General features: G+C 38.6%; 1 protein-coding gene across 1 annotated transcript in view; it reads right to left on the bottom strand.

The window, feature by feature from the left end:
* The window catches only part of LOC140242356 (uncharacterized), a 50,748-nt gene that overhangs the window by 21,810 nt on the left and 15,486 nt on the right, over window positions 1–13,452 (bottom strand). Inside the window, exons 6-9 of the mRNA XM_072322092.1 lie at window positions 12,225–12,308; window positions 8,431–8,505; window positions 6,391–6,489; window positions 3,689–3,799 (exon numbers count right to left, since the gene is read on the bottom strand). Coding sequence (XP_072178193.1) covers window positions 3,689–3,799; window positions 6,391–6,489; window positions 8,431–8,505; window positions 12,225–12,308 — 369 coding nt within the window. The remainder of the gene's footprint in view (window positions 1–3,688; window positions 3,800–6,390; window positions 6,490–8,430; window positions 8,506–12,224; window positions 12,309–13,452) is intronic.

The raw sequence follows: 13,452 nt of genomic DNA, 5'->3' as shown, positions 1-13,452 counted from the left end.
ACCGTTGGGTTGTATGGAAGGAAGAAATAAAAAGAAAAGAAGAAAGAAGAGAACAGAACAGAAAGAAAAGAAAAGATAAGTAGTGTAGAAACAGACAAAAGTGTAAGAGAGAGAGAGAGAGAGGAAAGAGAAATGAAACACTGAGTAAAGGTACACAGCTAGTGAAAGTAGAACAAGAAGTCTAGTTATAAGAATAACTAGGAGAACCGAGGAACTTCCTTCCATACAACCCAACAGTCCTTTTCAGGACCACTAGTTTTAATTTACACATTTCTTTACAGGTTATTTCTCTTGTCTTCTCTCCTCAGGTCTACACTTTAACCTTATTTTAATTTCTCATTTTTGCATTTCTCCCACAGGAACCTTTTCAGGATTTAACTGTCATCAATTTCCTCTCCATTTATTTTTCTTTTCCGCAGCAGCATTTAATTCTAGGATCTACACTAGCTCCCTCTAATTCACGTCTTGAATTTCAATTTGTTCTTTTCTTCTTCTTTTCATTGCCCCCCCCCCCTCTCTCTCTCTCTCTCTCTCCCTTCTCTCCGCATATTCTCACCTCTCCTCTACTTACCCCTCCTTATTTCTGTTAATCGTCCTTTCTCCATTCATTCGCATTCCATAGCCACACTGTTCGCCGACTTCGTTCTCCTCTTGGTTTCATGAATCTTCACTGCTCTCCCCTATCTCCATCATTCTCCAACATTCAACTCCTTCCTCTTCCTCTTCCCTTCTATTTCATCTTTCCCCTTCTAACGATGTCCGAACATCTTACTTGATTCTCACACTATTCTTCCTTACCACTCTCTGTGTTCCTTTCTCTACTGTCTCCACTAGTGCAACTTCAACTTCCAGCCCATTACTGTCTCCCACTCTTCACTTTTTGCCCTCCTCACAACCCCCATATGCCGCTTCCCTCTTCGTTTCTCCTCTTTCTAAGCTCTTCTTCCAAACTACGATCCGGTTAAGGACTACATACACATGGTGTCACCGCAAATCTTTCTTCCTAATTAACTTCACCATGCAAACCTTCAAACAACACAAAACCTATGTACACGCATAAGAAGATATCACTATCTTACTCCATAAACCATAACTGTAGACACTTTAGTATACAAAACATTTCAGTTGTATTGTTCACATTTCATATATTCAACAATACTTAACATTGATTACACTCGTTTGAGAAACATTTTCACATTGGTTGTTTCTATCCCTAACTCCTATTTTAGTACTATTTGAAGCACTAAAGCAGGGTTTTTGTTTCATCTGCAAATGGTAAATAATGCCTTTAGAGCTCGTATCACTTCTGCTTCTAGAGAAGAATAGTATTGGTTATTCCTTAATTTGGGAGGTATGGGCCTCCTGGGGCCCCCAAGGAAAGCATCGTGCCCATTCAAACACTTTGGCCCGAATTCACAAAGGTGGTGCAAATGAAATCATGGTTTAAACCATGGACAAAAACCATGGAGCGCCAAGTGTCGCATTGAATATTTCGATACAAAATCAGTCATTTCATCGAGGAAATGATTATTTTGTAACAAAATGACAACATTTTGTAACTAAATGAACATTTCATCGTCGAAATGATAATTTCGTCAACGAAACAGTCATTTTGTCAACGAAATGACCAATTTTGTAACGAAATATTCCTTGCGACACTTGGCGCTCCATGGTTTTTGTCCATGGTTTAAACCATGGTTTCATTTGTACCACCTTCGGGAATTCGGGCCTTTGAGATCTTATCCCCTTAGGAATGCTACTGTACTTGCCAAGTTTAGTGGAAATTCATCACGGTTTTTCAAGAAGAAGATGAAAATTAACAATGTAGGCCTGCATTTGGACCCCTCCCCAGGGTGCCAAGGGGGGCATCCCTGATTCCGCCACAAACAAACTTGAAACTACAATCATGGTACTAACTCATTATAGGCCCGTTCACAAACAACGAAAATCGAAATTTCAATCGCGATCCAAATTTCGACTTTTTTTTTCGACCGTTCATACACAGGGAAAAACCGCACTTCGCAGCAAGGAAAGAACGATCAGTGGCCAAACTGCGCATGCGCGAATCTTGCATGACCGAAGACTGACCCCGCAGTCCCAGTAGAGTTTCGCACGCGCTACGAACGATGGGATTAAAAATACCGATTTCCGAATCTCGATCGCGCTCACACACACGACGCTTGGCAAAATAATCGCGATTATTCTGAAAAACCGCACTAATAGTGCGAGTTGGATCGCGATAAGGATCGCGGTAATTAGTGAGATTTTTTCTGTCTACACTGGAAAAAATTTCGAAATTTTGATCGTGATAAGAAAATCGATTTTTAAATCGCACTTTTTCCCTTGTGTGTGAACGGGCCTCATATCAACATAGCTCTATCGCTTCTGGTTTCAGGGAAGAACAAGATTTTTAAAGATCCCTTAATTGGGGGAGGGGGGCCCTGTGTCCCCTGGGGGCCCCTCAGGTGGGGCATGGTGCCCATCATGAGCAAATTGAGATCCAATCCCCCTTGGCTTGCTATCTACTAAGTTTGGTGTGCCTTCGGCACAGGTGAGCTAATGCAATGTTAAAAAAAAAAGAAATTGGTGGTATCCATGGCGTCCTGAGCTGTTCTGAGCTCAGTTAAACTACAGTAGACAAAGTGCTTACAGTGGTTTGGAAACTTAATGCCTCACTATACACCATGTGCACACAAGTGCAAAACACACACAATTTTCATGAACAATCGAAGTTTGACTGGTGTGCGTAACTACTCGGAGGGCAATTAGTTACCATGACAACAGACATAGCTATGGCAGACTCATGAACAGACAAATGCAGCAGAACATCAATATAGTGCCATTTTTTCCCTTTCAATTTTGGTTGGAATTTTGATTGTCACTGATGTAAAAAAAGAAAATAATGGGTGTATAAATTAGATGTGCATAGAAAACAGATCACTGCGGGAATGTAGGTATGTCTGATTACACGAGAGAGAGTGAATCACTCGAAAATTTGTGTGCCGAAGTAAACTCTTGGCGAATACAGCATGAACTTTGTTCTATTTTGTTTCTGATGATGCAGTATATATATATATATATATATATACACATATGTACATGTATATATATATATATATATATATATATATATATATATACATATACCCATACAGCTGTATATGTTTATACACACATGAACAAAATACAACTGGTACGTTTCAGATTAAAAACAAACACAAGAAAAAATATATTCACTGTACCGTATGTCCAAAAAAAAAAATTACAACTGGACCCTCTGCAATAATATCTTTAAAAATAGTGAATCAATCCAAATACAAATTCAGGGTAAGAAACTATAACTCATTGGCCACATCTTAGAGAAAACCCCATTCGATTTGCTTCAGTGGTCAAAGAGATATGAGGAATTTTGTATGAAGAGGATGTCAAGATTCTCTTCCCTCCAAGTTCTGTCTATTGTATTCACACACAAAAGCATCAAAGTGCCAAGAATCAGACTCATGACATGCTTTACATCTTTTCACATTTCTCTGTGACCGCTTAACCAAATTGAATGGGATTTTCTGCAAAATAGAGCTTTTTAAGATTTTAAGATTTTTTTTTAGACAGTTTAATCATATTGGGTGTTGTCAATGTGAAAATTTGATTGTAATTTTTTTGGGACATACTGTACATATGATATCCATACCAAATTTTCTACATAGCCGCTCTGTTCTTGAACTTGAACCGCGCCCCATCGAGACCGACCCTGCAGCAAAGCATCTGCTCTGTCATCTAAATCCTCTAGCATATTGCTCAACTGCATAACAAAACATCAACATTCACATTTTTGTTGCAACTGATTGACAAATTGCCCTACATCGACGTCAGTCAGTTGCAATAAAAACGAACACGACGCAAGAAAAATTCATCAACTTGAATTTGTGTTTTTGGTTTCGAGTATACACGATAATCATCTGTTTGTCTCGCCCTTCTTTCCCACTCTCTCAAGCAGTCTTCACTGTTGGGCTTGTCTGCCTGTCTGTATGTCTGTATGTATTAATTAATTATGCTAATCTATGCATGAAATTAGACTTGGCTTTATCATTGAATAAAACCCTACGCTACATTTCTTTTCGGTTTTTTATTTTGTCTGGAGACTGTTGGGAATTCTGATAGAATGCACATCAAAAAAACAAGGCAATCGCCAAATTGTGTCTCGCCCATTCGCATACAAGGAATTAATATTTTTTATAACTCCAAGAAGTTAATTGACCTGCTTATGACCTTTGACCGTGTGGTGACCTTCAACACCCTAAGGGACATTTACCATCCAAGTTTGGTCACAAACGGACAAAGGGATCAAAAGCAATGAGCCATAATCAAAACGCGCTATAAAAACTTAACATTGGGCCCTAAAAATTTGTTGACCCCTTTCTGTGACCTTTGACCTTGTGATGACCTGTAACTCCCCAAGGGACATCTACCGTCCAAGTTTGGTCACAAACGGACATAGGGATCAAAAGTTATGAGCCACAATCAAAACGCGCCCTAAAAACATAACATTGGGCCCTAAAAGTTTGTTGACCCCTGTCTGTGACCTTTGACCTTGTGACGACCTTCACCTCCCCAAGGGACATCTTCCATCCAAGTTTGGTCACAAACAGACAAAGGGATCAAAAGTTATGAGCCATAAACGAAATGCGCCCTAAAAACTTAACATTGGGCCCTAAAAATTTGTTGACCCCTGTCTGTAACCTTTGAGCTTGTGGTTACCTTCAACTTCCCAAGAGACATCTACCATCACCCAAGTTTGATTGCCATTGTAGCAACATGTGCTGAGTTACGTGCGATAAGAGAGTCTTGCAAGTAAACTTTAACGTATGACCTCAAATGACCTTTGACCTTATCATGTGACCTCTTACGGCACCATAACATGAAGGTACCCCCAGTGCATCCATCACCCAAGTTTGATTGCCATTGTAGCAACATGTGTCGAGTTACATGTGATAAGAGAGTCTTGCAAGTAAACTTTAACGTATGACCTCAAATGACCTTTGACCTTATCCTGTGACCTCCAACGGCACCATAACATGAAGGTACCCCCAGTGCATCTATGACCCAAGTTAGGTTGTAATCTAAGCAACTTATGTGAAGTTATTTGTCAAAAGAGAGTCTTGCAGGTAAACTTTAACATAGAAAAAGAGTCTTGCACATACTCTTTAATATATGACCTCAAATAACCTTTGACATCATCACATGACCTCTGACAACACCATAACATGAAGATACCCCTAGTGCTTCTATCACCCAAGTGTGACTGCCATTGCTGTAACAGTTGCCAAGTTATGCATCATAAGAGAGTCTTGCAGGTAAACTTTAACATTTGTGACGGACGAGGGACGACGGACGGACGACGGACGGACGAGGGACGACGGACGGACGCCATTTGGATCCCTTAGTCTCGCTTTCACCTCCGGTGGGCGAGACAAAAAAAAAACAAACCAACATCGGTATCAATTTACATTTTTTATGTATTATATTTTAATTCATCCATCGAAATATCTCTTTACTGTCCACTGTAATATCTCTTCATCCGCCATTCTACCTACTGTATACTGTATATCTTTCTATCCATCCATCTACATGTACATGTACATGTATCTACTATATCTACTATGAAATACATGTCATTATTTTGACTTTTGCTGATTAAAATGAATAGCAGGCTGTTTATCATTGAAAAAGTGTCACCAACAATTGCCATTGACAAAATGATGAAAGGTGGAAAAATAAAGAAATACATGAAAAAGTTTAGAAATACAATACATAAAAAATGTAAATTGATACCAATGCTGTTTCTTTTTTTTCGATGTGCATTCTATCAGAATTCTCAACAGTTTCCAAACAAAATAAAAAACCAAAAAGAAATGAAGCTTAGGGTTTTATTCAGTGATTTACAGCCAAACTCTAATTCAATGCTTAAATTAGCATAACTAATTAATACAAATTAAAATGGAAAGATTCAGTGAAATTTACCTGTACAGCCCTTTAGATTGCATCATGAGTAACTTGCCTGCTAATCTTCATTGCAATCGCACAATCTGCGCCCGCAATCTTAAGGGGGGGGGGGGGGGGCATAATGCCCCCCTCAGTAATGAAAGGTTTGAATATACTCTGAGAGCATTAGGGTTAAGAGTGCCAGTGAGACATTTTCTTGACAAAGCAAATCAAACTACAGCTCCTACACTGTACTTTAGACGAGTAAATCACAGCATTTGTGGAAAGCACTACCAAGGACGCTTTTAAAGCAAAAATTAATCTGTTTCACAGGAAGAGAGCTTTCCTAAGTTGGAGTAGCTACCGACTTTAAAGGGAAGTTCACCCATTGCAGGCTTCATCTATTCTCACCTTGTCTGCACAGAAATAAAGGTCTACTGATAATGAATAAGCTTCTCCATAATAAACAGGACTTACTGCCTTCTTCTTCTTCATCTTCTTTTTCCCAAGCTGCAACACACAGAGAGAGCAGATTAAATCATACAAAATGTTGATGTTCAAAACAAAGCAGTTCACTTTTCAAAATATCCCGTAGAAATGATGGTTCCATGACATTTGCTCCTGTGACAATTACTCCCATGAAACATACTTGCACGCTAATGCAGACATAAATTCTACCCATAAAACAAAAGCCTAACCCTAATCCTAATCCTCACATTTGGGGGCGCTGTGGCATAGTGGATAAGACTCCCGACTCCCAATCGGAAGACCCGAGTTCGAATCCCGCCCAGCGCTTACGTCCTTGGACAAGATGTTTTTACCCACTGTGTCCCTCTCGACCCAGGTGTATAAATGGGTACCTGGCAACGCTAGGGTAATAATAATAGCAGGGCCCTCTGGTAGAGCAGTGGCGACACTGAAGAGGCTACCCTGGGTAAATAAGACCTTATTATTATTATTATTATTACATCAAACGGAATCTAATACCCTATCGCAACTCTAGCCCTAAGTCCCTGAGGAAAGTAAGGCAGGAGTAACTGTGGAAGGAGCAAATGTTGTGTCACCTGGAAATGACAAGCAGCATATCCAGACAATTCTGATAAAATAAGGACACAAAGATAATTTCCTGTCATTTGAGAGAAAGTATAGCATCCGCTGTATATGAGAACATGCATCACAAAACCAACAAAATGTCACACCTCTCAGGCCCCCCCCCCACTTTTTTGCAGGCGTTTGTTTTTTAGCTGAAGGCTTTTTTTTTTTTTTTTTTGCTTGTCAGCTGAAGAAACTTGGAAGTTTGGAATGAGAAAGATGCACTGAAGACCTTTTTTTTTTCTTTTCTTTTTGCTTGTCAGCTGAAGAAACCGAGAAGGGACACAAGAAGGCCTTTGTTTGTTTTTTTTTTGCTTGTAATCTCATGAAACCTGGATGTGCCCCCCTTTTGAAAATGTGGCGCTGGCCGTGTATACTTCTGCTGTTGCACACCGTGGGTAGACTCTGCCCCCACAGGCCCTATATCAGTCCATACAGCCCTGTATCTCCATATGTTACTCTTTTCTTCTGGTGACAGGTTAAAGGGACTGTACAGTACTGGTTGAGGTGGGGATTCATGTTTTGAACATTCCTAAGTGAGATAATGAGAAACCTTTTACGAAATACGAAAGAGCATGTAATTTTAGGAAGGATTCAACGTTTATTTGATGAAAATTGGTTTTCAAATGGCCGAGATATCCAAAAAAGTGATGATAATAAAAGGCGTCAAAAGGGGCCCGAGCTTTCAATCCTAGCAGAATCTTCGTCAGAGGCAAAATGAAATAAAAGGCAACAGGCCATGCCTTTATTAGGATCTCTTTGTTTCATATTGTTCTTGGATATCTCGGCCATTTCAAAACCGATTTTCATCAAATAAACTTTTGATACCCCTTAGAATTGCATGCTCTTTGACATCTCATCGAGTAGTTTCTGAATATCTTGCAAAACGTTAAAAGCTAAATCCTCACCTCGACCAGAACTGTACACACCCTTTAAAACAGCTTCCAATCACTTTGGCCCAGTTCTCTTCAGAACCACAAAAGTAAAAAAAAAAACATTCTTTCTACGTCACAACAAAAATGTGGAAGGAAGCGAACATGCGGCGATCATGTCATCCTCATTCCCTGGAATCATCAACCTTCAGGTACTGTAAAAGTGGATATTTTCGCGTGACTAATTTTTCGCGCTTGGCCGGGTCGGAAGAGTTTCACGTGTTTTTAATTCCGCGGAATCAAGACATCACGCACAGGCACGTATGGCAAGCAAAAATATTCGCGTGCTTTTATTTTTGCGCTAGTTTCTGGTTGCGCGAAATGCGCGAAAATTTGAACACCGCGAAAATTTCCACTTTTACAGTATCTGTTTTGGTCGTATTTGACTAAAATAATTGAACAGCACCAGTCCTGCAAACTCTCTCACCTGCTTTTCTTCACTTTCTTCGAGCAATGCCTCTCTAGCTGGGGCAGGCTCTTTTCTTGCCTGCATTCTCGGCATCTAGGGTTTAAAAGAACAGAGAAAATGTACACCAGTACATGCCAAAGGATTACAAAAAGCCTTCAAAAATCCATTAAAATCCCCAGATCACTGCCAAAATTTAACATCTGTTCCTTGTGCCATCATCATTTTTTCCCTGCAAGTTTATGTCAATTCCGTTAACAACTTTTTGAGTTATTTTGTAAACAAAAAAACAAAAACAAAAACCAAACAAACAAACCAACCAACCAATACCAAAGATAACGTTATACACATAACTTCCCTCCTTTGGGGAGATCACAGTAATAACTGATATGATTCATAATGAATAAAATCCACTTCGTGGGGTGTTCTAGACTCGGAGGGAAAGGTTATGAGAATGGCAGAAAATACAGAAACGAAAACATAGACAATAAAAAAAAGACATAAAAAGTGACAATTTTAGACCTCTTTGGAAGGAATCTGATGGAGGGCAATTTATTCTTCTGAACTGAAAGTAAGTTATTTTATAAGGTGGAACCCGCATGGGCAAAAGCTTGTATGCCCCAGGATGTTGTAAATTTTGGAATTACATGTAAGAAGGCCAAAGTTGGGTGAGCATAGAGATCTAGCAGAGGTATGCTTTTGAGATACCCTGTACCTTTGTAAAGCAAACCACATACAGTAAAGGTGTGATGTACACTATACAAGTGTTACTGGGATGGGGTGTGCTGTTTGTGTTCATCAGTGTTGTTCTCAGGTTTTTTATGAGTGTCAGTATTAATAATTTCTCAGCATTAACCCTAACCAGGCTAGGCTTTTGGCCTGTTCTGTGGCCGGAGGAGAGTGATTCAACTCCCCCCATTGATTGCACAATCGCCCTAAAAATTGGCACATACATTAATACTTGTAACGTAATCCACCAATTAAACTATTAAAAGAAAAAAAAAATCATTTTTTATATCTTATAATAATAAATATGTGTGAAATAATAAATCTTGCTCTAATAATTCAGAAAATGAAGCTAACGGCATCCTAAATTTTGGTGACATTATTCCTTGTAGCATTCGAAACAATGTACTTGAGAAAAAAAAACTGGTATCAAATTTAATTTCTTAGGTATTCTATTGTTTTCATGAATTTCTTATGTATTCTCTGTTTTTCGACTTTTTTGCCATTTTTTCAAACAAAATTTATTACAGAACCTATTTTAAGCACAATTATTCTAAAACTAATTTATTCAGTGATTGAAAGTGAAAATAATCACATCTTTGTGAAAAGGTGAGAAAACTCTATTTGCATAGACTTTGTACACAAAATCATGTTTTTGAGCCATTTTTGTTCTGACAAGCATGTATAAAAGGTCGTGCAGCATCGTAGCTGTATGTCCGATTTTTGTGAAAATGGTGTCATAGGATGTGCAAGACTTGAAAGTAAAAAGTCAGTGAGCGGCGCGGTCAAAAAAATTTGTGCGGCAGAATGGTCGCGGAAAATGTCCAGTTGAGCGTGGAGAAACCGTAGTGTAATTGCCTCGGAGGCCAAAAATGGAGACGGACGGCAATCGCGCCACGATTTGTTAAATCGCCACAGATTGCCATGGTCGCCTTCCTAGAGAAATGGGGGCCTACGGAGGGCTCGACAAAAACAAATTATGATGTAAAAAAAATGCCCTGATGTCACAGGGAGTTTGCTTCATACAAAAACACAATCAGGGGGGGGGGGGGGGGGAGGGGCAGGGCAGGGTGCCTTTACTGATTGGCTCATATGACAGTTAAAGGGAAAATCTATCCTAAACATCCATCACGTTTGTTCGATTAATGCAGACAAATGAGAGGAACTGGGTATTGAAAGTTTGACCGAAATCCCATCAAAAATAAGAAGTAATGGAATTTTGAAGGTGTGATCAAATAACAGAAATTGACTACTCTGTGATATAGCATTTGGGTTCTTCCTACTTTCCATGTATTCAGAATTCCATTATTTTTTTCTGTTACTGATGTCTGACGTTTATAATATTTTCTTTTTTTATGCAGGAGTTGTAGATACATATTCTCAGCAATCGCATAGGGGTGCATGATTGGAAATTTTCTGCATTAGAAAATTATTTCTTTGTATTCATTTATTTGATTTTTTATGGAGCACAGAGAATATATGGTTTGGAGTTCATATGTAATCTCAGAGAATTGCTAATTTGTGTTTGATCACAGCTTCAAAAAGAGAAAAAAAAATCAAAACTATCATAGTCTTGATCAAAATTTGCTCAAACTTTCACTGTCCTGTTTGTCAATTTTTTGTTTTCTTGCTTCCATTTACATAAAGTAAAGAATTTTCAGGGTTGTTTTCCCTTGAAGGCCAACTTACTCTTGACACAATTTCATTGTGGTACAGTAATCTTAATGGCATGTCATAGTCTAATTGTGACCTGCCATCTCAAAAGAATCGAAAAGACGCTGATTCGTGAAGCAAGACAAACAAGTTTGAAGTCAGATCATCAGAATCGGTCAAAACCACTGACATTCTGTTTTTGACATGATTTTTTAATCTAATGTTTCATCTATCATCTGCCAAAAATCTGGAGCTAAATGATCAAAGGAAAGGCAAGAAATTCGTATTTTTCTGGGCCATGATTTTCCGAGCTTAAACGGAGCAGAAATGTGTCTGAAGATTTGGATTTAGCGCCGCAGATAAACTCGGCCCCCAGCAATGAGGGAGTGATCTCATTGGTCAGTGCGTTACATCCTGCATGGTCACTTATTGGTCATGCGTATGAATCTCTGGCGCTAAGCTTGAATGAAAATACCGGAGGTTGCTAAGAGCATACCTTCTATTGTCAAGAGGCGAAAACTGTCTTACCTCCCCGTGATCATGATTGCATTCGAAGAAAAACTTTGAAGCCGGTTTTCTCGAATTACAGATTTATTTTGGTGGAACCAGCATGGGCAAAAGCTTGTATGCCTCAGGATGTTGTACATTTTGGAATTAAGGAGGCCAAAGTTGGGTGAGCATAGAGATGTAGCAATGGTATGCTTTTGAGATACACTGTACCTCTGTAAAGCAAACCACATACAGTACAGGTGTGATGTACACTATAAGCCTACAAGTCTTACTGGAATGGGGTGTGCTGTTCGTGTTTAATAATCAGTGTTATTTTCAGGGTTTTGATGAGTGTCAGTATTAATAATTTCTCAGCATTAAGGGAAAATATTGCAAATTACAACTGATTCGCAGGAAGCATAACCAGAGATGCCTGTACAGTGTATTTTAAAACTCTGTTTCAAAGAAAGAGAATTTATCAACTCTCAAGTACTTAAAGGCATGGTACATGTATATAATTTTGTTTGAGATGAGGATTCAGCTTTAAGTTTTTTTCAGATACTGTTATTAGAAACCACTTATAAGAGATATTACAGAGCATACAATTCTAGGAGGAATTCAAACTTTATTTCAAGAAAATTGGCTTGGAAATGGTTGAGGTATCCAAGAACAAAGCAAAATAAAGTGGTCCTAATAAAAGGTGTGTCCCACTTTTCAATCGCCTCTCTTTGTTTCTGGATATCTCAGCTGTTTCAAAACCTTTTTTCATCAAATAAATTTTGAATTCCTCTTAGAATGGCAAGCTCTGTTATATTTCATGCAAGTGGTTCCCAATTATCTCACAAAAAGTTAAAATCTGAATCCCCATCTCAACTTACATGATGCTATCCTTTTGACAGCTTACGGGCATATTTGTTATTGCAAGCTCCACCTAAATACACCCTCACCTCTTCTGCTGCTGCTTCATCTAGACAAAAACCATAGTCATCATCACTCTCATCAGGACTGACTGTCGTCGTTTTCTTCTTGAGCTGCAAAACCAAGAGGCATTTCACCATATAAAAAATTAGTAATACTAATAATAATAACAATAACAATTGCATTTATATGGCTTTATATGGGTGGGTTTAGAAAAGCAAACTTGTTCTATTTATGCAAGTAATGGGAGAAAACACAATAGCATAAGGACAATGCAAAACCAAAACAGTAACAAAAAGAAGAAGGAAAAAAAATGTGATACAGTGATACAATAATTAACTAGAAATGTCGCTATGACGACTGGTATGCCTCTGCCATAATGCATGATTCTCCTAATAGGTCTATAGTACAATGTCTTGACAATGTGTGATGACAGTTTCACATAATTGGCAAAATATTAAAATGACAGGTTTGTCACAAGTTGCTATCAACAGTTTTCCGAGTTTCTGATATCTTAGAGACAGATCCATTCCACATTTTTTTTTTTTTTATTTATCCTGACAACGGAAGAATGCAACTGCCATCCTCACTTTCTTCATGTTTCATTCACCACCAGGAGTTGGACTGTTTTCCAGTCTTTTTGTTTCAGTGTTTTTTTCAACTGAGATATAAAATGTTATGTAACTATGTGCATGCATTTATGCATGTGTGCAATGTGTCTATATGCATCAGAGTGTGTATGTTCATATGATGCAGATACCTGAGTACATGGTACAATGTAGGTGTGTGTGTGTACACTTGTATGTGTACAGTCAAATCTGCCTTTGCAGCCATCTGTCTATAGTGGCCACCTGTCGTATATGGCCACTGATAAAAAATGCCAAGAGAAAAAAAGTAATGTTAAAAACCCTTTATCTACAGCAGCTACCTGCCCATAATAATCACTTAATGTTTCACCTCCATTGGGTGGCCGTTATAGACAGGTTTGACTGTGTATACAAAGAGGTACACATTGTACCATGTATGTAGATTTGTACAGTGTATAATGACTGTATGCATGTACGTTTAAATGAAACTCATTTTCTAGACTTTGAATCATGTTACACCAGAGGGGGGTCATCCACATTTCTAGGCCCCAACAGGCTTGGTGCATATTGTTTAATCTAGAGTATATCTCGCACAAGTCACACCAATAACTGCTGCATTGCTATTGGAAAGTTTCTGATAATTGAGACCTTAAGAAATAAAGACGAAATC

This window comes from Diadema setosum, chromosome 19 (genome assembly GCF_964275005.1).
Source record: "Diadema setosum chromosome 19, eeDiaSeto1, whole genome shotgun sequence".
Lineage (NCBI taxonomy): Eukaryota > Metazoa > Echinodermata > Echinoidea > Diadematoida > Diadematidae > Diadema > Diadema setosum.
Note: the sequence above shows the minus strand (reverse complement) of the source record. Positions and strands in the feature narration are given on the sequence as shown.